This window comes from Hirundo rustica, chromosome 21 (genome assembly GCF_015227805.2).
Source record: "Hirundo rustica isolate bHirRus1 chromosome 21, bHirRus1.pri.v3, whole genome shotgun sequence".
NCBI classification, from domain to species: domain Eukaryota; kingdom Metazoa; phylum Chordata; class Aves; order Passeriformes; family Hirundinidae; genus Hirundo; species Hirundo rustica.
Window position 1 is genome coordinate 9,251,711 of NC_053470.1, and position 25,615 is coordinate 9,277,325.

Genomic DNA, 25,615 nt, shown 5'->3' on the forward strand with positions numbered 1-25,615 from the left:
GCAGTTCCCTTTGCCCAAGGGCCCGGGGCCCTGAGAGATGGTGAGGAGCATCCTGGGGCTGCAGCTCTCTGCCTGCCAGGGGACGGGTTTAGTTCCTGCAGAGCACTCAGTAGCTGCAATAGTTCTCCAGAACAGAACTTTGTTATAGTCTCCATTACTGGGCAGGAGTAACCTACCATTACAGGTTGGACCCTCCAATTTATCCTTGTGGAATCTGAAGTGTTTTTCCTTTGGTCACAGGTGTACATTTTAAATTTGCGGGTTTGAATGAGTGCAGGTGGTCATTGCATCATCTACATACAGTCTGTGCACACCTCTACAGAGCCAGATGTGTTACCAGCTGAGGCTGCAAGTTCCTCTGCTCTCTGCAGAGTTTGCAGCCTGTGTTTGGCAGCAGCAACTGTCTCTATGACAGAATATTTACATGTTTCACAAATGTAGCTCAAACAAATTACACTCTGTACTAACAGGCTCATAATTTAAGAGAAGTGCCAAGTGCTAATGCATTAATGCACACCAACTGCGTTAGGAAATACAAGCCATAACAAGTCGCTGTAGCTCATTCATAGCAGTGCCCAACACTCGAGGTACAGATGTGGCGAGGAGGTGGAAGGAAGAGCAAAGGAGGGCAGGTGCCCAACATCACACTTAACCATCTGAAAGAGCAGCATGGACCTTTCCTGCCATTGCTTGGGTCCTCTCTAACCTGCATGGGTACGAGCAAGAGACTCAACTTACCTTGCATGCTGGCTATCCCCTCACCTTCTCTTTCTCGTGTCTCTAGGCACATCCGTTTTTCCCCCCATCTTTATTTTCCTCTTGAAACGGCTTCTTCTGTGACTCCTGCTCTTGGCTCCTCAGCAGGCTGCAAGCAGTGCTGCTTAGTCCAAAGGCTACACAAGACACTCAAAGAACAGCTACGTTGTGTGTACAAAAGCTAGAGGCATTCAGCCCAAGGGAAATCCACAGAGCAGCACCAGTGCCTGCGTCCACGTGAGCACAATGCTGAAACATCAGTCACTCTGAAGAAGAAGAAAGGCATTTACTTTTCCCTTTGTATGTTAAATGACAGCAGTTACTACTAAAGAGAAACAACCAAGGCCAGGCCCCCAGAGAGACATTCAAAGGAAGAGACCTGCTCCTGCTGCTGGGAGCTCAACTTCCAGCTGCTGGTTTTCCTTTTTTCCTTTTCCAGTACAGAGCCTTCCGCTTTGACTTTTCCCACACTGATACAGTGCAGGATAAACTTACAGTGACTCATGTAAGCAATCCATGGAAATTAACTCTTAAGCACCACAGATATTGTCTAAAGGAGTGCACAATTAACAAGTCTTTAAGACTTCTTGCTCCTATAAAGGCAGGGCAGAGACTCTGAGCCCCAGGTCTGCTACAATTAATGCTGCACAAAAAGGTCTCCTTGCACTCTCAGGCCTTGACTTGGCCTTAGCAAAGCAGCGAAGCCAGTCTCCACGATGCTAAAGGTTACACTGGCAAAACTAAACAGTTCCCAATTCTTGGACACCACCAGTTCTGACTTCACCAACTCCTTCCCAGTGTAGGCAACCTATTCTTCCCAAATCATCGTGCTGCTTCTCCCAGTTCCATTTCTAGGAAAATAACCTCAACAATCGTCACAACAGCACTGTTGTTTCTGCAAACAGGAGCAGGCTCTCTGCTCTTCTTGGCAGTATTCTGAGATGCTCGAATGAACTCCTAGAACATTAAGACCTCATCACTGTCAAAAAACATACACAATATTATTTCCTAATATGCTATAAAGTAATAGCTGTCAATTAAACCAATATTCTGCTGTCTTCCTTTTAAAGCATTATTTTGCTCTGTCACTAATTTGCACAATACAGTTATTTCATATTACTTTCCCAGCTCTGAGCATGAATTAGCTCTGTGTTACTGTCACTGGCTCTGATCAGCCATTTTATCTTTTTCCAGCTCGTAACACAGGCCTACAGAATGGATTACAAGGAAATTCATGCTGATGAACATAATTTTAAACAAATTGCTCAAATAAATCGTGCTGCATCTTTTTAAGATAGCCATTTCCCTAAATGTTCTCTTTTATGCACAACATGTTTGGGAATGGTGCTCTTTAGGCATCAGGTATCAGCTAAAATAAAGCATAACAGATTTCTTCTAAAAATATGCCACTTAAAAAAATTATGCTGCAAATGCTAACGGCTGTGCTGAAAATGTATCAAAGCAAAACAGCACACAGACATGGGAGAACAGATCCCATCTGCTAATGGCCACACTCTCAGCTCCGAAGGTCTTGGGAATGGGATATTGTACAGAGCACAGCTCTGAGGCAGAACTCAACTAGCACACTGGAAAAGTAATTCTTTGATTAAAAAGAAACAATTGGAAAATGAAATAATATTACATTGCATCTCATTTCTCTGATGTACTCCAATAGAGGTATCAGCCTAAAAGAGAATATATTAAAGAATTAAGTCAAATAATTAGCAAGGAATCTTGGCACGTGAAGTTGGTGAGAAGCTGCATTCAAACATTCTCCTTCCACGTTGGTTGTCAATAAATGTTACCATGAAGGTATAAGAATACAAGAAATTTATCAACAGCAGAACTATAGGAATTTATCTGAGCAGAAAATTGTTCCTATGAAACTGAATAATTAGTTTTACTTAAGTCACTCAGCCTGTGACCGCAGTCTGCATCCCCTTTTGTCTAATTCTTGTTAAATCCCTATTCAGCTATCACTTAGCTCCAAGATTATAGGATTGTATAATAAACAAAATAATTAGTTTCCAAACTTGTAATACACTGCAACATTATTTCCTAGAATATGTTTTATTAACAACTGCTATTTTGTATTCTCTCATGATTGAGAACTCAGCTTGCATGTATAAGAGCAGTTGAAGAGAGAATAATTTTGCCATGAAACTAAATTCATACTCATTTAGGAGGGCTAAGTGAATAAGTTTTGATGCAGAATGTCTGCATCAGCCAAGTCAGGCCATGACATGCATGCCTGAAAAATTACATTTGAGTGGAGCACATTCCTTTCAGGTTTGTTAAATAAGAACCGCCACAGAAAAGGGGTAAACCCCTCTGCCAGGGCAGTACCAACAGCTAGGGCACTGCAGAGCACACTGGCACCCTCTGCTCCACACCAGCACTGGAACACCTCGGTAGCACTGGAAACAGGACACATGTCACCTGGGGCCTTTAAAACAAACTCATTAAAACAGCAAAGTCTCTTTAGTCTTGAACAACAAGTGAATCCCAGGAGCACAGAATGCCCACAGGCCTAACCTTAACTCTGTGTAAACCAACAGATTCAAAACCTGCAGAAAGCCAGCTGAATACCTTTTCTTTCTTCCGCTGCAAAACTCAAAATCCTTGTGAAAATGGAAGTCACCGTTTAACTTCCCAGAAGCAATGAAGGTACCGTAACAGGGGACAAACTCACAGCTCAGGCACAGCACACGCCGGCCACAAGACACCGCGTCCTGTGAGTGCAGCGATGGGCACCGGCACAAAGCCAACCGTGACACTTACCTCTGGCTTTCAGCTCCAGCTAAAGCATCACAGCCACAGAGGAAACTCAGCTGAGGACACAGCTCCCCCCTGCACACAGCCCTTTGTCAGGGGTAGCAGGGGCCGATTGCAGGCTCGGGCAGCCTTTCCCAAGGCGGGTCTCTACCGGGGAAGCTGAGAGGAGCCTGTCAGCTCGGCCGTTAGAGAGAGCTGCCCTGAGCCAGCAATGCCTGCCGTGAGAGGGACGAAGGGGCTGCATCATCACCCCATCCTGCATCCCACAGCTGCCACCTCCTTTGAGGTAAAGGGAAAAAAATAGTTTTGAAGCAACTCCTCTGAATGCTCTACAAATGAAGCCGTGTTCATATAAACAATTAATCAGAGAGAGGCAATGAGATGGTGAGGGCAACTTCTGGTGGATGGACAGTGAGGAGAGAGAGGCCGGCGAGATTCTTGAAGCCCTGCCCTAATTATGACCATTTAAAAAGCCCTCTTCAGTGTTTTTTTTTACAGCCTTAGGGCCGTAAGTGTTATGGGCTGGGTTTAATTCAATGAACTTGAAGCAATGAAGTTCATTGAAGCTGGTTTGTATGAAGAATTTTCTTTCAGGGAGGCAGCATTAGACAACAAGGTGCCGGATCCCAGGAGGATATTAAACGTTTAATATACTGGCAAATATGACATATAAAAATGCTCTGTGAAGGATGAGCAGCAGAGCTAAAAAGCATAAAAAAGCTTGTGCTCATTTCCAGGCTGCTGCTGAGCACTGCAGACCTTCAGCTACTGAATCAATCCAAATTCAAGAGTTTTTCCTTCCTTTAATATTACACAGTGGCTTTTGCTAGCAGCAGACATGACGAGCTGAGCGATTTCCTACGTAGCAAACTATATGCAACTCTTATTAATAGATTGCAGCAGTAATTTGCAGTAATTGTCCGAAACTGCAGTTTACTGTTATTATTGATTTTGGACCAAATCTGAAGCGTTTTTATTGGAGAGATTAGAAGTTATTGCTCCCCAAAGATCTGGTCTTACTAGATGTAGGAGAGCGTCACTATAAAAATGAATTTCAATACTTTTCAGTATAACAATGTCATTTAAATTAATTTTCTTGGTAATTCCTGCACCCAAGGTGACCAACAACACCCAGCCAACTCTAGCTGCAACTTATCCTTACTGGGTTAAAGACTGCAGAAACTGCCAGTGCTCCAGGCAAAGTTGGCAAGAGGAAAGCACACTAGTTACCATTTGCAATACGTGAGCTCATTGAAGCAACCTTGTGAAGGTACAGTACAGGCCGCCTGGGGAAGACTCAGCGCAGCAGAAGGCAGTGATTAAGGTTGCCACTGCTGCCACTGGAGCCAGATTTGAGTCCACATCTGTATCAAAGGCATGTCAAACACTAATACAGGGGTCCCTCACAGGAGTGTGCAGAAGACTGGTCAGCACTGTACAAAAGGTGACATTTGAATACTCCAGGCAAAATTTCCAAAACCTCCCCAAAAGGGCAAAGGAAACAGGAGTTCTTTCACCTCCAGGTCTGTGTTGGCACAGCTGGTCCTGGCAAAAAAAAAAAGCCTCATAAACCCTTGCCCCCAGGGACTGGGATGATGACCAGAGGTGATCATTGGTTTCTTGCAGAGTTGCCTCACTGATTTACTCTGATTTAATCTGTAGGTCCCACCAACACTAGACTTTCTATCTGTTAGTTAAATAAGGTTTCCAAGCTTGAACAAACCCACTGATGAGATTAAATAAGACTGTTTCTTTGAAAGAGCTACTGAGCAAGAAAATAGCTATTTTCCCCCACCACAATTAGTGAAAGTTTTCATCTGCTATTTTTTTGATTTTTTTTTTCTTGAGAAGCAAAATAACAGCCTTGCCGATTACTCTTTGCTAAGGTACCCGATTGTGGTGACATTGAGGCTGACCTTGGAGTCACCTCCCCCGCTGCCGCACTCTCCTTTGTCGTACCACCATTTGTTTTTCAATTTGTCCAAGAGGCCTTGCTCATTCAGTTTTAATACTGCCAGGTTAACAGCATTTCTTGAAACGATAAAACATAACTTGTAAGAAAAAATGCACAAATGCTTAGGAAATCGTAACGTATAAAAAAAGGAGCACAAGAGGACAAATTGGCTAAAATTTCACAGAACGTGGAGCTATCAAAATGTCTGTACAGCAAATACAGGGTTAAATATTGGAAGGTGGCATGGAGGATAACATTTGCTCAAAACTGAAGTGTGCGGGATGGGGAAATCGTCTTTGAGAAAAAAAGTAACAAGAACACCACATCATGCAGTTAACATTCGTCACATATGGCAGGTTAACTTGGCTTTTACCATTTAAATTGAAAAAGCCATTGAACTGCAAAATTAAAACAGCAACAAACAATCAGAGAGGACAACACGAAGAGAACACAAAAAAAATGGATCCATTAAATAAATGAAACCATAATTTACCGTCTTATTTAACTCCATGGAATATTGAAGATTTTAAACTTTTAAGTTACCTCAAAATCCACAAGAAAGAAAATGACAACACAATACATCAGGGTAGGTGGAATACTATAACAACATGGATATTGTTATATTATTCCACCCACCTTAATGCTGAGCCTTTGGGGGTTGCTACACCATAGCCCTTGGAATCCAGGTTGCCTCCAACTTTCATGGTGTCGCAGGGCTTGCGCTGCTCGATGTACTCGTTCATGGTGGACTCCAGCAGGAAGGCAAACTTGCCCTTGGACTTGCGCACCCGCGCCACCCCATCCGCCGTCGTCTTGGTGAACACCGAGGGCTCGGCCGACTTCATGTACGACCACATTTTCTCATACACGGCTATTTTTGACCTCTGGGAGAGATGAAAGGAGAGAAATGAAGAGTCACGTTGGCAAGGCTGAATTCCTTGGGCTTAGCTGGCTTAGAGGGATAATGACACCCTGTAACTGATTAAGACTAACAGATAGAAAAAGCCGAGGATAGCTCGCCCCCTGAACAAAGACCAAACAACACAATGTTCGGGGAGGGAGAAGCAAATTCTACTGATTGCTGAGTAACTGGCGGCCTCGGAATGAGTGACGGTGCGTGCCCATGCCAGCCTTGGCTCCTGCTCTGTGCTCCTCCGCACCGAGCCAGAGGGAGGATGGGAAATCCCAGCTCAACCATCATGACTAACAGATGCAAAAGGAGCCTCTGCTCTTCACACAAATCCTTAGCATTGGGTTTTTTTCACTAACTGCAGCTAGGAAGGGCTGGCTTTTGCTTATTACAAGTTTCAAGGGAGGAGCGTGTTCTTCACAGTGGCGATGGCAGGTCTATGACACAGAAGACCATGACATTTTAGTGGCTGCCAACAGAGACGCTCAAACGAGAGACAGAAATAGTAATTACAAAATCTTTTATGAATCAATAGTCAAATATTCAAAACTTGGTTTCTCATTTTCCTAAAAGACAGCAAACACAAATATTAGCAATAAGCTGAAAAAATCACTGGTTAATTGCCTGTCACCCAACTATTTTTTCCTGATTTCCCTGTTTTGAGACTGAGCAAACCCTAACAGCCTCTAGCTCATCATACAATCTTTGTAAACCTGGAAATGGTAAGAAATGTGTTACTTACCCTTCTCACTCTTCCCCACCAGTAACATTTAAGCCACCCTCAGATCTCAAAGCCATCTCCAGCCTGTCAAGAATCTGTAGCCTGGACTACCGGTTAAACTTTCCTGCTTGGTCAACAAAGGCAGTAATGCCAACTGCATTTCTCCAAAGTCTAGAAATCCTGAGGATTTATATAAGACTTTTAGTCTAAGTTGTGGGTACTTCAAATTTATGCCCTCTATTCCTTGCCAGTTCCTTGTCCACAGCTTTCCTTGCGGAATAGGAATGAAGCAGTCAGTAGCTAAATCTAGTTCAAATGTAGCAAACTTGTGGTGGAATACTGCTAATGTCTATCAGCTTGATGATCAAGACATGTTTCGTCCTCATTCAGGACAATTTAATGCATTTTGAATAATGTAATGCTTAACAACTGGCCTCCAAACACTTCCCAGGGAGTAAGCCCTGCCTGTACTTCTCCACAGATCAACATGCCCAGCTGGTGGTGCTACGGTGGATAGAGAGGAGCATGGAGGGTAGGATTTTATTTTATCCTTCCTGATGAACTGAAAAATAACTGAAAATGCAAACCAATTAAAATCAGCCCAGCTGACAACAGGAAATCAGAGTGACAACAATACAGCCCAGTTACAAGAGAAGCTGGCTGGGTGGTGGGTATGAAAAACAAGTCAGAGCATCTCCTGACTAAAGAGAGGCTGTACGGTTTTGTTTGCCCAGTATCAGGACAGAGAGGGATATAACTGGGGCCTGGAATGGTCCTCACACAGTTGAAAGAAGCGATCTGGATTTTCCTGACCTTCCCCTGCAACAGCAAACAATAGCCTGAGATGAGGATGGTGGCTCTGAAGCTGAGTGTGGCAGGGACTGCCTGGCAGGGAATGCTGAGCCTCAGCTGACTGCAGGACCATGGATGGCACCCTAGGAGGGAATCTCACTAGGGCTCAGGGCCAGGCACCCTTGGGCTGGCAGTCAGAACACCCCAAGAGCCACTTTGTCACTGCCTGCTGGAGGTGCCCTCTCTGAGCACACTGACTTGGATCTCCTCCTTTTCCAACAACCCTCTTAATGTATGAGGGCATTTCCTCATCTGCCCCGCTGGGAGCTGCCCAGGGCACTGCACAGCTCCCAGGAACCTGCCAGAGGGGCTGTGGGCACCCCAGGGATACCGGAAGTGCCAGGAGGTGGTGACTGTCATTCTCGGTGGCTGCCACCACGCCTGTGCCCTGTGGGCAGCAGAGCAGGTGACAGCTGTGCACCTGAGCAGGTGGCACTGCAGGCAGTGTCCCAGGCCCATGGCCAGCCTGCCAGCCCTTCTTGTGCAGCTCTCCTGGGCAGAAAGGGAACACAGAAGAGCCAACACAGACACTGCAGGAGCAGTGGCAATCCTGGCGTACCATAATTTCATAGTTTCCGCTCCTCTCAACCTTCACCTTCTTTCAACATAAATAATACAAGCACACCTGGCTATTTCTATTTGCAAATAGGCACCCAAGGGACAAAAGGAAGGTAAAAAAACTATCTTCAGTCTTTATAGCTCTCAGCAACCTGAAGTCATGCACCTTCTAAATTGTGCATGCACTACATACACTTTTGCTCGTTTTCCTCTGCAGACTGTGCCTCTAATTACCCACATAAACCAGAATTTCTTTTCCTTTCAATCTTTTCACTCACACTTGAATACCTGTCTGTAATAAGTTCTTTCATACTCTTTCCGCCTGTCCTGACCACCTGAAAGCAATGGCCAGTACATCTGTGCATTGTTGATAATGACAGTGGTCTGCTGAGTGCCAACAGCATGCTCAGGGCTGCACATGGTCCAAACAAAGCATGTTCCCTGTTCCAAAGGGTGAATATCATCACACATGCTTCAGAAAACCAAATTCTACAACTGAAAACCTGATATCTCTTCAACTTCAACAAATAGCCTAAGCTTTATAGTCTATTGCCTTCATTTAACTCTTCTGGATGATGTAGTTAAAAACCAGTTCCCATTTCTATATGGTCATTGCCCACCTCTTCTTCTGCCAACTGAAATTTTCATATTATCTTGTTATTATCAAAGTAACTAAATAAAAATAGCAGTCTGATGTAGTAGAAGTAGACAAAAATTCAAGCTAGAAATGAACAAAGCATGTGTTGACTGGGAAAGGTTGATCTAAAATGCATCAGGCATGTGTTGGTTTTGGAGCACAGTCTGAGGATCCCAGGGGTCCTGAGAGAGAGGACCAGGGATGTGATGGGCTCTGGCCACTGAGTCCTGCTTGGTTAGTGCTGCTTTTTGCTGCCATTCATGCAAATTCATAATAAGGTGAAAGTAATTACTTATGATGTGGCTTCTTGGAGAAAGGGACAGTGCCACCAGATGAGCTGTGACACCTGCACACGTGCTCAGCAATGCTCCAGGGCATTTTCTGTTCCTGGAGCCGTATTTTGAACCTGTTCAATGCCATGAAAATGCTCCAGGGCATTTTCTGTTCCTGGAGCCGTATTTTGAACCTGTTCAATGCCATGAAACTACCAGCTGATTAAAGCTGGTCAAAGTTGCAACGGGATGAAATGATGGATGGTATTCTCAGTAAATTTTTTTTCCCAGTTTTTCCCCAATAGCCTCAACAAAAAAGAAAAATGTCTTCCCTAACTGTAAAACTCCAAATCCTGTGTTGAAAGAACATTCTTACCCATCTGTCCCCCTCTGCAGACATTCACACTGCCTCTCCCAGTGCCCCTAGGAGTCTGACACCCATAAGAGGGGCCAGACAGCAGAAGCAACCACGGAGAAAGGATTTACACTACAAAATAAGGCAAGGTCTGACAGATCTGCACTGTTGCTAGAGTTCAGTGGCAGTAAAATATTTTCCCTGTCAATAAAGAGTTACTTTGAAAGAGATACTTAGGGAAAAAAAAAACTTAAAAGCAAAGATTTAAGCCAATTCAAAGCCCTTAGCTGCAGTAACTTCCTATGCTCTGCAACTCCTATTTCTTTGATACTGCTCTCCAGAAGTCCGCCACATGCATTTCCTTGGGATTTCAAGGGGATATTATTATAATTTTTTTCTTAAAAGCAACATTTTCAGTGTTTCATCTAGGCTCTGAGACACATTAAAGCGTCTTTTCATTATCGCAGCCTTACTGCAGATATAAATAGAACTGGCCTTTGCTTTGTCAATAATGCTGGCTTTTTTTTTCTTTCTTTATTTGGCTATTTTATGCAGAAGTAAAAGCCACAAACACCACAGCCAACGGTGCAGGCACCTCTGTTCTGTGTCAGGAGAGCCAGCAGCTCTCATGCCAAGGACTCACTGCACTTGGCCCGTTACTAATTGGCACCTAAATACACGTTGCTTCTGGGTAGCAATGCATTCGTTTGAAGAGAAAATGCCAGTTCCATCAGTCCACAATTTTAACACTGTCTTTCATTCCAATTCTCCTAGTTTTGACGTGTGGTTGGCTCCAGCAGTGAAATGAAAAATCTCCCAGAGTGTGTGGTAACACCCAAAAGCGTGGCCAGTCAGGGCTGGGTGAGTCACACAGGCATGGGAAGGAGACAGGTTTGCCTCAGTTGCAGCTATTTCTTCAATCCATCCAACAAGCAAAAAACCCAGCACCCACATGGCTCCAGCTGAGCTAGACCTGGTGCCTTGGTTTCACTTTTGCACATCCCAAATCACCTGGAGATACCCAGCAAAACTGGGGGACTGAGGGACACTGGTGGGAGGCCCCAGCCCAATCTTAGCTCTGGAGCACATGGAGGCCACCCTAATGATGATACTACAGCACACCTTGGACAATTCCTTGACATTGGTTACATTTAGCTCTAAAATATGAAGCTTTCTCCCAATGAACGGATTTCCTTCCCCCTCTGCAGACATCTGTCTCACACTTCGGCTAAAAGTGACACTGTGTCACCTCCTCCACTACTGAGTAGGGGTGAAGCTGTCCTGTCTGTTTGAAGGAAGCAACATTTCTCCTTTGTAGTTAAAGTATGTTATAGGGACGTCCTTTGCCTAGTTTAGAATATTTAACTCTCCCTACCACCTCCTCCACAACTCGTAGGACTTCTTCAAAGTCTCCTTGTGTACCCCATTGGGATTATTTTATTAAAAAATATTTAAATGGTCCTTAATTTCTTATGATTTCCCAGCAGTCAAGCTCGAATCTTCTCCTATAGGTGAGGGTTGTTGATCATCCAGTCATTCTGTTTTATACTTTAAAAAATTTAGATTATACTGATGTTATTTTCTTTGCCTTCAAAACAAAGAGTGATAAACAAAGTGCAGCAAAATAAAAAAGCAAGTGGAGCATCCTGACTACAGCACACACATAAAGGTAGGCAGAGACATCAGTAAAGGTCCTAAAGCAGCAGATTTACCACTCTCCTGTGCTGCACGGGCCCTATGACCACATTACAGCTCCTTAACAAGGGAGATTTACAGCCCTGAGGTCAGACAGATGTTGCTGATATAAAACACAAAGGTCCATACTAAAACCAGTGCAGGTATTTAATCTGAATAATTCATGCTGCCTTTATACAGATGCACACCTCACTTTGTACAGATGCACACCTCACTGGGATGAACTTGGGCAGTTAAGTGTGAACTGTAGCTTCATTATCATCACTCAATGCTTTTCCTCCATGTGTGCAATTAGCTCTTCTGCAGCAGCTAATGAGTCCAGGAGCTTATGAACCATTTAAAAGCAAGCTACTAAACACGAATGACAAAACTGCCAAGAGACTGCCTTGGTACCACTGCTGCTGCCTGGCCTGGGCCTTACTGAGATCCACTGGGTTTAGCTGCTTGATTGAACTTCTAATATGGCAAATTGCAATGGAGTGGCACCACTGTGTTTGCTGTTTGAATTTGGCTTTGATGGGATGCCTTTCCACTCCCCTCCAAGCCTGATGTTGAATCATCCCTGGCACAGCTGCCTCTGGGGGGGACTGAGGGACACTGGTGGGAGGCCCCAGCCCAATCTTAGCTCTGGAGCACATGGAGGCCACCCTAATGATGATACTACATAAGAACATGATAAATATTATTAGTAAGGTCCCTCTGCCTGAGATTTCCAAGCTCTTTACTGAGGAGGTAAAAATAGGTCTCATGAAGGCCAGAGGGCACCATTAGTCCCCTTTCCCCAGTGAGGACATGAAAGCAGAGATGTCATTTACTGAAGGTCATAGGGCAGAGTCTAATAGATCAATGTCACTGCTTTTAGCCACAGATAACTTGTGATGCCAGCAATTTACTTACCTATATGGACAGAAAAATCAATCCCATCATTACGAGAACCTCCTGCTTTTATGACATTCTCAGCAGAAGAAAGTAGGTCAGAGCATTTCTCTTCTGGCAAGGCCAAACCCCAAGTCTACCAATGTCTACCCAGAGTTTATGAATTTGTGGGATGCCACAGAAAAGCAAGGTTCAAGCATGCATATGTAATCTAGTCTGTATGTTTGCAGGAACACACATGTAAAAGAAAGGGTGACCTGGTGAATAATATTTTGCAGCCAAGCATGTGATGGGAGACACTGTCATGCTGATTTCTTGCTCAAATGATAACTTAGGCTTTAGAAATGGCATTTTTCTTTCCCAGTTGGGGCAAATGAAGCCCAGAGAGCAGGAGGATAAGGCCTGCAAACTCCTGGGCTGCTGCTTTTCCCTAGGATCCCCTATGACAAGATGCAGACTACCCCTGCATGGGGCTGAGAGATGGGGAGTCCAGCATGGGGCTAGTGGGGTGGTGATGGTGGAGAAGAACAATCCACAGCAGTGCTGCCCACCCAAAAACCTGGGAACGCAGCCTAATAAAACCCCTCCAAGCTTCAACATCATTAGTTTGTCCACACCTGACACAGAGAGTGGCCTGATTACAAAATAGGGCGCCTTACAGAAATAATACAATATTTTAGGAGTTGTGTTTTGAGACTTTCTCCCTGGTCCTTTTCAAACTGTGACCTTTGGCAGCAGGAGGGTGATGTGCTGTAGCTGCTTTACCAGGCACCCTTTCTGCAGCGAGCTCTGCTCACGCAAACAGACAAGCGCAGAGTCACTCCGGCTGCAACCAGACGCTGCTGACATGTCACTAACAGTGTGAGCAGCAGAATGGAAATCAAGATTTTAAGACGTCCTTTCCTGGCACAATACTGAACTTCAGACTATATTCACCTCCTCACTTTATTGCTGCCATCCATTCCTCCTTGTTGCAATGCTGATTGGGAAATTAAAATGAGTCTTTACCAGAGGTAAGCTGCCTTTGTAAATCCTCTGTGACTCAGGGACAGAGGCAGCGCTCACCCCGAGGAAGCAGTGCCAGGGGGGTAACAGGGGCTGGGTGGCACATGCCAGGGATCTGGACAGCTGTGCGGGGTCAACCTGTCTGTCTGTCTGTCTGTCTGCCCGGGGAGCAGGAGCAGCACATGCTCAGCTGGCTGGAGGGAGGCTTATGTCAGCCTTCAGGCCAAGGGGCATCTTTCCAGCAGTGACATTCAGCAGAGTTGTCTTGTCTGGGCAACTGAGCAGCACAACCAGCCCTGCCTGGATTTGGCCTGTAATAAATTAACAGGGAATGGCATTTCCAGCACATGATCTGAACACTGTCAGGTCTAATGAGGTTTCAGCTCTAGACAGAAAAGGCCAATATACAGGCAATGATGGAGAAATCCCAACGGACTGCAAGAAGGGATGTTTCATATTAACATCACTGGAGTTTCTAAACCTTCATGGTAGTTTCTAATTATGCAAAAGTAACACTAGCAGTGCGGTGAGTCATTTATCAGCACCCATGTATCTTAAATGAATCTCTAATTAGCATGTACTAATGTGACACAGCAGCATTACATAAAGTAGTAGAGACTTGAAAAAGCAGGGTCCTTGCTGTCTTGAGCAATGTCATTATCATTATCATAGAGCTCCTCTCCAAAAAGCAGAGCATTCAAACAGCAAGTGATTTTCCCCTCCAGGCACTCTCTGCTTTGCCTCTGTGGTACAGACATGGTTGCAGCATCGACCCACTGCTGCTGTGTGCAGCTTCTCATGGGCTGCAGCCCCTCTCATACCTGGCCCCCAGGACCACAGCCCTGCTCTTACAGAGGGTGACTGCTGGATGGTATGGAGACACAGGTGAGGTGGAAAGCCTAAACCACAAACACAAGAGCTGATAGACAAATGCCATCTGTTATTGGAGATAATGGAGAGATTTAGTCGAATATTTGTTACTAAGTGTTGACTGAAAGCTTTGCTAAATCCTGGCTTGCCTGCTGAAATTAGCAAAATGGTCCAGCTACCTTAGGCCCAGCGCTATTCAAATGCTTCTTTTCCAGGGAGTGGATGATGGATGAGCTGTTAATTTTAGTTCCTGTAAGGATACATTTTCCTCTCGAATCTATAGGCCTAAAGACATTAGATCACTTCATGGGAAACCATTTCTTTTGCAATTATGTCACATTTGATTTCCTGTTGCCTTTAAAACTGCCTGTTGGCTATGTGGCAGAAAGGAGGTTCAAGAGATTAAACGAACCCCACAAGCAGACCATCTATCACCCATGCAGTGCAGAGGCTCTGATCTCTCTGCACACATTCATTCACCTTTTAATATTTGTACATGCTCCCATCTATATCACAAGGGGGAAGGCAGAGAAAATATATGGGTGAATAAAATTTTCACACCTTCTGCGTTGAAAACAGTTAAACTATAGTACTTTTTATGATTAACCACTGCCACATTGCGTATCTCAGATCTATAAAACTCATCTTTGAAGCTACCACTTTTCTGTGATGTTCTATTCTTTAAAGCCCATAAATACAATCACACTTCAATATTTTCGTCAGGAATTTGTTATGATGACTGCGTTGTTTTGCTCAATGTCAAGAGCACAGAAAGCTCCAAACTGCTAATCATAGTTTTATCCCAAGGCAAAAGCAAAGCCTCTGTATGGCAGCTGTGTTAGAAACAAGTCCTTCATCTTCACTAGCAAAATACATTTTGAAATTAAAAATCAAAGAATTTAACTACAGATGAAACCCTTAGTGCTGTGTGCACAGAGTTCACAATGGTGTTTTTAACAGGCTCTAATTATGATCCCAATATAGTTTGATTGCACAGAATGCATAAAAATCGTGGGGCAGCTATGGGTGTATAATCCAAGGCTTCTCCTTACCTAAACTGCTTGCTCGTGGAATTTATTTCCCTCTCGTCTTCACACCACCTTATCATCAGAGGAAAGCAATGAGCTCTTTAACTTGTAACGGGGTGTAACACACCGGTGCTTCCCAATGCATTAGGGCCCAATTCCTGGTTCTCTCCCGAGGCTCTGGGATGGAGCTGTGCTCCTCCCTGGCTGCCCGACTGGCATCGGCCTCATCTGCCACACTCCGAGGCACCTGAACGGGGAAAGCTCTCTGCGCGCTGCCAGCTGGGGGCCAAGGGACACTGAGGCCACCACAGCCCCTCCGCACACAGCCCAGCACAAGGCTCGATGGACAGGAGGGGAGCCCTGACTTACTCTATGTGCTTTTAGCTGAAAGTATTTCGAAATCCTTTTGATGGGTTAAAGGAATGTTTGCTTTTAATTTCAACAGAATTTGGAGTTCGTTTGTTCTTTGCTGTTCTTTCAGATAAATGTTAATTTTCTTTTTTGGTGCTGATGTGCCTGGTGTTTTTTTCTTTGCCTTCGAACATTGTTTTCTATGCTGCCTTTAGTTTTACCAGCTAAACGACTTGTTACTTAGGTTTCTTTTCAAGAGATGCCTCACCACTCCCCTTCCCACTTGCAGCTTTTTCTGACAGCTGTTTGCATGACAAAGCACCTCTTCTCAGTATGGGCAACCAGAAATGCAAAGCCTCTGGCTAGAGCGTCTCATGCTTTTCTATCTGTCCCTGCTGAACTATTCTGATTTGAAACCAAGAAGAGACCAAAATGGGGAACATCTTAAGGGACCACCCTTAGCACGACTTCCTCAGTCTTAAAAACTGAGGGTTTATATGTATTTTATGTACAAAGTTCAGAAAAGGACTCACATCTGCTTGGTTTGCAAAGAATCACTTTTTGAGGAAACTGATGAACCAACTGTAAGAGATGGAACAACAGTCATGCCCAAAGGATCTTTGACCTTTCTACTGAACAGATCTGGCAATTAATGACATTTTCAGGAAGAAAAATCAGGAACTGACTTCAGGGCAGCAAGTCATTCCAGACGAGGCATGGGAGAGCCACTTGGTAGCTGAGTTGTTTGGCTGGGGGCATCCTTAAATTTGTGCTGAGAAATATGCAAAGAAAAACTTCTACAATAAAATAACATTCATGTGAGATCTTATTTTCTCCTTAATTTAGTTAACTGATTAACTACAGAAGTTCTCAGTGAAGTGTACTAGCAGGTCAGCTGTGTTTGTCAATGATCAAACACACACTGTAAAAAGTATTAGAGTGTGGTATTACTTAGGCTCAGCGCTAAATTTGGATTAAATGGCATTATATTGATTTGATAAGCTGCTCAGATATGTTGAAGGTTTAACTGAATGTATTAGAAGATGTTAATTCTAACAGATTTACCCTTAAAAGTAGCTTAGGGATTTAACACTTCTTTCTCATACAGGCCTTCACCAACCTTCGAGAAAGAGGAATTTTGGAGTCCTTAATCTGAGGCCATGTGTTAATAAATATGTCAGGAGAGGTTCTTCTTCTTTTCAATATGGATGAGTGCCCTCTGAAAGCCAAAAGGGAATTGATGTAATCTATTGATTGCCATTTAAATGTCTTTATTAGCTAATTAGTGCAAAATGTAACAAGTTTCTGAGCAGAAACAAGCAACAACCATGAGAATACAGGAAGGCTCCTCTGAATCTTAGATATACTGGGAGGACAAATGCCCTTATACAAGCAATCACCAACAAGTGAGGAGTGTAAACAGTGTCTGCTGCAAAACTGTTAAAACATACCAGATCTGGTTGGAATTGTGGGAGCAGTGCTGGGACTGTGAGAGCAATTTTGGGACTGTGAGAGCACTGCAGGGACACTCAGAGCACTGTCACAGCACCAGCAGTGGCTGTACAAGCCTCGGGCAGCAATGGTATATCCAGCTCAGCCCCCAGAGCTGGGAGAGCATCTGCTCGGAGACCCTGAAATTTTTAGGGAAACAAGACTGGAAAATAGGTCATGAGCTGGAGTCTGCCCAGGTCTTAAGTGTCTCAAAGTCATTACCATCTGTTCATCTGAATTGAGAGGCTGGCATCAGTCCAGTTTCAGGTATTCACGTGGTAAAAAAACCCTTCAAAAGTGATCTTGTGTGTAAATGGGGCTGGCAGATGGAAGCCATGGCCTGGAGGTTCTAACAGAGCTCCTTCTAGCACGTGCAGACAAGACTGGGGAACTGAAGCTCACATGTCATCCCTTTATGCATCAGGAGGCAATTCTTCCTTTCTACTGTCAGTCTAGCACCTTCCACTGGCCAACAGCTGCCGTTAAGATCAGTATCTGATCAGTATCCCTGAGAAACATCTTAACCTTACTGCTCTAGAAAGAGATATACCCATCCAAGCTTCTTAATGGGATCTTGGAGAGAACCTCCTGTGTGAAGCCATGGCCCAGCTATAAAGCCAAGCTACTCCTTTCTCACTGAGTAAATGATCATGAGCTACTCAGCTAACTGCTGTTAAAAGCAGCAAAATGCTGGAGGAAAATGGGTGGAGCATATTCCCCTTATACAGGGGATAAACATCACCTTGTACTCAGGAGAACTCAGGGCTTTTTCCAGCTAAGAGCACGGTCACCCCCACTGATGCCTCTGGTAGCAGGGTGAAAAGAGATGCCAAGGGAGAGCAACTCCCCTAGAAAACAGAGGTGCAGTCTGTGTTGCAGGACTTCAGAAAGCAAGAGTCCTCTAAGCTATTTCAAGTTCCAGCCACCTTCACCATCTAATTAAGTAACTAATAAAGATTGCACAATGAAGTATTTATGTGAACGTGCGCATTTATTCTAAGGCAAAGCTTTTGCCCTTTTCAAATCAACTAAAGACGACTCTAATTACAACACTTTCATGGATGCATCACTCTATTCAAATGAATTACCCTGCAAAAGTTAATACAACTGAAATTATGTTGTGTGCCTTGAGAATGCCAAAGAGAGAGAAGCACACTCAGGGCTCATTCTTCCTCCCACTTGGCTCATACAGCTTTCTTCACACTGCTGGGGCTCTTCTCTTGTCCATGCTCATCCAACTCCTGTCCTGGCCTGATGGAGCTGGCAGCTCCTGACAGATCAGCTCATTTACAACCCTTTTTTTTACAACCCATTGCCGGCAGAGAGACACAGCTCATCTAAGATTATTAGCAACACAACAAAGCATTCATACATTTACCAGACTTTGTATCTTTTCACAGGAAACACTCATTCCTTTGATCTCTCCCTGAGAAGGGATTTCCTTGTTGTGTCAAACTATTAAGGAAATTGAGGAACATCCCGATACAATCCCTCTTTCTATATGAACTGTAACAAGATAGTCAAAAGAAGACATTTTTCCCCCTAAGATCAGTATAGTGAGTATAAACAGCACCATTATTTCTAAACAAGTTGTGCTACCTCTTTTGACAGGTTCACTCAACTCATTTTTGCTGTAGAGATAATACTGTCTTGAGTTGATAATTAAGCAGAATAAAATTTTTTATACACTAATGTCACCCCTACAAGGTCAATGTTTATCTCACAGAATTTTAACACAAATAGAAACTGTTGTAATGTACCTGTTACCACACTTAATTAAGAACCACTGAGTATCTCTTTTAATATAAAGAAATTACAGGCGGAGTGCAAAAGCTGCATGAAATACCTTTGCTTTCCCTTTCAGGTTTACATTAGATGTCTATGTACATGTATGTGTGTGTGCAGTCATGTATTGAAATTTTAAATAAATTCAAGGAGCCCTGAGTACTTCTCCAAGGAGCCCTCAGTATTTCATCAGCCTAGAGCAGCAAGGGGTTTTTTGTCTCCCTCCTCCCTCCTGCTTGCACCTGGCCAGTATGCATGACAGGCAGTAATTAGTCCTGCAGCACTGACCACTCTTCTATACAAAAGAAATGTTGGTTTGAATGGCATCTGATTGGCACTGCTGCGAGAGAACCAAGAGCTCCCTGAAAGGCCTGAGCATTCCAGTTCACCCTTGCAAAGAACAGAAATAAGAGCTTTTCAGGACAGCATTTTCAGAGACATAAAAGCGGACTGAGATCGTATTTAGAGTTCCTAATGCCTCTCACCAAACTCTCTGCAGTTCAGCCTGTGGCTTGGCAAGAGGAGAAAGAAAGGATGATCTTAAATAAAAGTGCACCTGCCTCTACCCCCAAATGCTGCAAAGCCCACATCTCCCTAACCAAGGTGAAAAAAACTCGACTTGTGGGGTACACAGTTCTTACCCGACTCAGATACAGGTGCAGGGGAGCAAAGAACCACAGCAATGGCAGCAAGCAGTGCTCCACCAGAATGAGCAGCAGCACTGGCTCCCTCCCCCTGCATGCTGACAAGTGAGCACCGAGGTCGGGTGGCATCACCAGCTGCCAGCTGGGCATGCACAGCAAGTAGGTCAAGAGCATCACTCTTTACAAGAGTTTTCTCTGCTAAATATTGTGCCAACAACTGTATTACTGCTTATGAGACCAAGGCTCTGAAACTGGCGTTACAAAACCCTTCCCGTGACAGCAGAGATGGGTTTTCCATCTCAAGATCTTTCAGGTTAAGCAAAACCACCCACTTTTGACAAAATGCCTTTTGATATTAAAATCTGTACTCAGGCCTGTCCTGATTGCACAAAGCAGCTTTCACCAGGACAGCTATTACAATTGGGTAAAATCAAGCAATGGAAACCCACATATTAGGCACTTAAGGGAGATTCAACACTTACTCTAAAGAATTCTTTGGTTGAGCCTGAATCCAAAGTGCCATAGGCTATTTCAGTTTGTTTAGCCAGGTCCTCTGCACTCTCTATGGGTGAAACCATCCTTTCCACCGTGAGGAAGGCAGCGAGATTAGCAGTGTAGGAAGAGATAATGATGAGAGTGAAGAACCACCAGACTCCTCCGACAATTCGCCCTGAGAGAGATCTACAGAAAAACACACAGCATTAAACTGCTTTGAACACAATCCTTGTTTTTTTCTTTATTCACTGAAGAGAAATTCACATGAAAAACCCTCTTGTCCAGATCTTCCAGGTGTCTGTGAACAAGTGGACTGTGAGCCAGCTCCTGATAACCTTCCTCAGAAATGAAAAATCAGTGCACACCTGGTCTTACCTAGTACAACTCTTTTTGTGGTCTTTCAGTGGAAACAAGAATCGTAAATTAAGAGATAATTCATTTGAGGAGAGGAACAAGCTCTTCTGACTTCCACAAATCCTTTGCTGGAGAAGGCATTTGCCAGAAGATTTTTGTTGTGTCTGCATGTCCAGCCTTCCCCTGTGCTGGGATATGCCAGTGTCATGTCCCTTTGCCCAGCTTGGAGGACACAAAAGCACCTTTTACTGCATATACTCCCAAAATGTAACATACAGTAAACTTCAAAAAGGAATCTGAGTAAACATGCGAAAGAATGTACCAAAAATGATCCAGTATCCTTCTCTCATCAAAACCAAGCAGGAATTATAAACTGAATCTGCATATTGAACTGAGAAGAGAGGCTGGTTTGGTTTATGTTTTATGTTAATTAAAATTTGCATGTTGCACTGTTCCAAGTCAAGCATATAAGCACCAGTGCAACAGAGTGCTTTATAAGCACCAGAGCAACAGAGAAGGAAACAGAAAAAAAATCATGTTTAGTTTTTGTTGCGGTCTTTGGTGGTTTTTGTTGTTGTTGTTGTTTTAAAGGGATTCCATAAGTACTTCAGAAAAAGCCTATTTGCAAACACGTAATTGCAAAATGCCTAATGGTCAGAAGGTCTGGATGCTGTCAGCCAAGAGCTCTTGATGCTTTACAGCAAGTGAACATCAGCCCCAAAGCATTTGATCTGGGCTGAAGGATGGCAGTGACACATCACACAGCCAGGTGGGGAATTTCACTGCCATGTACATTGCTTCTTCAAATACAGCATGTTTACCAAGAATCATTTCAACTGCTGAGACAAAGCTATTTCATGTTTTCCCTTAGTTCTACTGATACCAACAGGGGAAGAATCAATCCCAGACACATCTGGGTGGAACCTGGGTGCTGCAGTCCTCAGTTTGTGTGAAGAGAAGAAATAGAAGACTCTTACCTGTTTATTTGTTTCCTTCAAGCCCCCCAGTGCCATCCCCAGACAGTGGGTAAAAGTTGTCCTACCAACAGATGGAGATAAGCAAAAACCAAAAGTCCCATGACGTGCCCCCACCCCACCCACACAGTGGGGGGTGCTGGTAAACTGCCCAGTCTTGGCCAGAGCCTGAGATTGCCGGAGCCATTAAAAAATGCCATTAAATTATTCAGAAAAAAACCACAAACAAACAGACGAAAAACCCAACCCAACAAAAAATGTATCCATCCAACATTAAAGATCATAACAAAGAAAAAAACCACCAACACAATAGAAACAGAGAGTTCAAGCTGAAATATGTGAGAGGAATGTGCAGAAAGGTGAAACAGCACTGTTCTCTCCACTCTCCTCTGCCCAAGGAGCTAAAGTAGCAGTTCCCTCTGAGAGGGCAGATGAAGGCTGGTTCCTCAGAGCAAGCACACATCCACCAGATCACCCACAAGTGGGAAGGCCTCCCTGCCTTTCCTGAGGGCCTCCCAAGAGGATAAAAGGCTTCCAACCTTCAGTTTGGGCCGCGCAGCCCTTGTGCTCACTAACACAAGGCTGCTGAGTTGCTACAAAGGGAATTTGCAGAAATACAAATACAGAAAAATGCCTTAAGGAATCTATCTACCTTGCTCTAAATTCTTTGTAGGGATCGTGTGAGTGGGATTTTACAGATGGCTGCAGGCCTTTTTGGCCAGCTTCCTTCACGGGCAGGGTCTTGGCTTTAGCTATTTGGTAAAGCTTCACACCCTCTTACTTGGGCTGACACTATTTTCTCCAACTACAAATCAGTGCCTGCTGTACCTGTCACATAAGGCTTCCTTTGGAGCCAGCAGAGAAAAACAGAAGAGCCTGACACCCTCAGAAGGAGATTTATCTCACTTGCTGTTGTGTGGGATAAATCTAAAGTTGTCCATCTGTCTCATGACTTTGCAGGGAACCGAGATGCCACACTAAAAACCACAGTCTATTGCTTTCAGACAGCTATGTCAGGTGAAATTCATCCTCCTTTAGCTCCCTTCCTCACTACACGCTTCCCATCTTCAGAGAAGACCTGGAGTTGAACTTCTCCCGGCAGTGATGTGACAATTTCAGAGCCAGACTGAGGAGGGGTCTGGCTAGCAGGTCCAGCAGATGAAACATCTACTTCCTTACAGCAGGACAAGCTCTGTCTGGAGTTTCCAGGTTCCCATGGCCCACTTGCTTTAAGGTAGGTCTTGAAATAGAAAGATGAAAAAAGACTTATCAGGGTGTTCTGATAAATTCAGTGGAAGCATTGAGAATAAATACTATGTGTTCATTTTCCCTATAGTTTCCCATAGGAAACATCTTACTTGCATTGGTAGCTGCCCCCTCTGTTGGTAGGACAGATGGGTTGCTAGGATGAAGATGTGCAGAACACAAGCGTTTTCCAAACCAGTGAAACCTCAAGCTCCCACTGCTGCAACAATAAAAGTTTGTGCCAGGCTGCATGTTCAGACAGCACCCTACACACTGAGAAAGGTAAAAAATACCTCATCCCAGAGGTCTGGCAACCTGCATGAACCAAGTCAGACAGAGACAGGACAAAGACCACCTGAGAGGCAGGAGAAGATGGGAACAGGGGATCCCTTGATGAAAAACGCACTTCCCCGAGGTCCCACGTGCAAGAGAGGGGTCTTGCTAGATGGAGACCAGGGCTGTTCTCAGAAGAGTTGAGGTCACTTCAAAGAAAACTGGATGTCACTAGAGTTGTTTCTCCCAGTCTTCCAATGAGCACAGAAAGAAGGATTAAACTGCAGTCTGGGCTGACATAGCTGTCACTTGGTGTCACAGGATGAGGCAAAAGAAAAATCAAATAAACCACAAAGTTGACACTGAAGGAAAGACAGACAGACAGAGAGTTCAAGAACAAGAACATGGACAAGCATGGCCTGGCAGCCTCTGTGATCAAAGCACCCCAGTTCCGCGTCCATCTGCTGAAATGGAGACTCCTTATACCCACTGCAGGGGCTGGTGTAGAGGGATGCAGGAGAAAAAGGGTTAGTACAGGTACAGCGGGCTGGGAATCAGAGAGTGCCTGTTTGGTTTGGATTGTGAACCACTGAATGTTTTTCTGTTACTCAGGTAATAATTACAAAAAACTCAATCACAGCTTTTAATACCAGCACCACTTTTTCAGATGTAAGCCATACCTGTCCACTTGCGCAATGATGTATTTAAAAACAATCAATTAATGCTTTAACTTAATATAGTTTTCCAAGTCACCTCAATAAATAGATACTCTGTATGACATTATTTTAAAGTGAATTAGAGTGCTAACAAATGAGAGGAGCAACACAGATCTGAACAACAGGATTATAACTCAGTTGTCAAAACAAAGTCAGATGGTTTTCAAAAGCAAGTAAACAGGAAGAGTGCATACCTTGAGAGGAAATTTAAAAGGAAGCATGGAGCCAAATGAGAGCAAATTAGTAACAAGAGAAAAAACAAAATCAACATTCAAATTCACATTCAGTTTCCAGGAGAATAATACATATAACACATTTACACAAAACCTCATTTATCAAAATAGCCTGGATTTTGTTTCTGCTCAAGGCCATAAAATATATCTTATTTCCTATATTACTGATACATAAAATAAGCTTCTCACACCACTCCATTTTTAACTGGGCTGTTTGGGTCGATATAACACAGTTGTTATGCTGACAAATGACCCTGAACACCTGTCCTGGTGTGGAGCCCCTCGATATCCTGGACACGGCAGGTGGCCGCGAGCTCCGCCAGCCCAGGGAGTCACAGCCGGCATACCCAGCACTGCTGGAGATGCTCCAGCACAGGAATGGCACTGGGACTTCCAGCAGCGTCACGTTACCCTGTCACTGCCAGCGTCAAAGTCCCACAAAGTCATTCCCATGGCCTTTAATAGGAGTCTCTTGAGTCTTCTGCTGTGAAAGCAAGGACCTAGAAACACACCCTCTAAATGACCAACCTCTTGAGACAGTTTTTAGTAACCCCTCTGTCTTTTTCCATCAGCAATTAATTAATCTAGCCTCTTTGTTCTACATGAATAAAGAGGAAAATGAAAACACATGCTCTCATAGAGATTTCAAAGATACTTTTGCTCAGAACAGTGTCACAAATTTGACTGTGTTTTTTCCTGATTCCATTTACTGCATGCATATTACATAAAAGCAAGTTTAATAATCTACTTTTGATCCCTCAAAAGTGAAATTTCAATGCTTTAGCTCACTATGCAGGAAACAGAGCAGCCTTTGATAGCAGAACAGAACTGCTGAAATAAATGTTGATTACATCAAGGGATGCACTAACCCCCAGTCTTTGGCTGCTCTCTGATCCTGTTTAGACGACTCCTATTAAATACAGAGAGGAGAGTATAGGGATATATCCTCTGGAATATCCACATGGCATACTCACCAAGGATAGATCTAACTAGTCATTAGATGTCACAGCTGTTCCACACAAAGGCAGCTGAAAGAGGCTTTATCAGCAAGTACAAAAGTGATCTCTCCAGGCTGCTTGTCGGCATCTCTCTACAAGTGCTGTACGCTCTCATATAAGAAATTTATTCAGACAAAATTCACAATGGAAGAATGAAGCCCCTTTTAGTGGCAATAAAGTAGTATGAAACATTCATATAGTCAATGTACTGTGAATGGCGTAACCTTACAAAGATACGGAATGGAATACTTGGGAAGAGTCCCTTCTACGGAAAAGAAATTTGACATTTTAATCAACCTCAATCATCACATCAGTCAAAGGAACAGTGTTTCTGGAATTTAAACCAAGGTATTAAATTTCGGTTTTTTTCCTGTAACAATGCATGTAACTGCCTGGAATGTTATCATGAAAGACAACAAAGTAACTGCACAACATCTTCAAATGAGGGCCATATACTAATACTGAGCTAATAGCTTCTGATGGACAGATAAAAACCAACAGATGTACTGCTGTTTCTCTCCTTTTATTGTAGGTATTTCCAAGGCACTTACTGTGGTTGTATTGAAAAAAAACCAGTGTGTTCCACTTGTTATATAAGGTAAATGTCTGACCATGCCAAAGAGTCACATGAGAGCTTCCCAAAAATCCAATGCACTTCTCTTTAGCTGTCAATATGCAGCCCTAGCAGAAATAGTGCATGCCTGCAGGTTTCCATGTGATGTCCCAGTGCTTATTTCCCGGTCCTTTAGATTGGGCACACACATGGTCAACAGCAATTTAAATGGTCCCATC

The 25,615-nt window shown here is 43.8% G+C and overlaps 1 protein-coding gene across 5 annotated transcripts in view; it reads right to left on the minus strand.

The window, feature by feature from the left end:
- GRIA3 (glutamate ionotropic receptor AMPA type subunit 3) overlaps nt 1-25,615 on the minus strand; it is a 127,495-nt gene that overhangs the window by 11,881 nt on the left and 89,999 nt on the right. For 3 of the 5 annotated variants that reach the window (XR_005703834.2, XM_040084234.2, XM_040084230.2), the window contains exons 12-14: nt 20,018-20,216; nt 6,122-6,369; nt 5,448-5,562 (exon numbers count right to left, since the gene is read on the minus strand). Coding sequence is in view for 4 of the 5 variants with exons in the window: in XM_040084234.2 (XP_039940168.1) it covers nt 5,448-5,562; nt 6,122-6,369; nt 20,018-20,216 (562 nt within the window). In the remaining variant the exon portion in view is untranslated. The remainder of the gene's footprint in view (nt 1-5,447; nt 5,563-6,121; nt 6,370-20,017; nt 20,217-25,615) is intronic. The other 2 variants (XM_040084233.2, XM_040084231.2) reach the window with 1 other exon arrangement.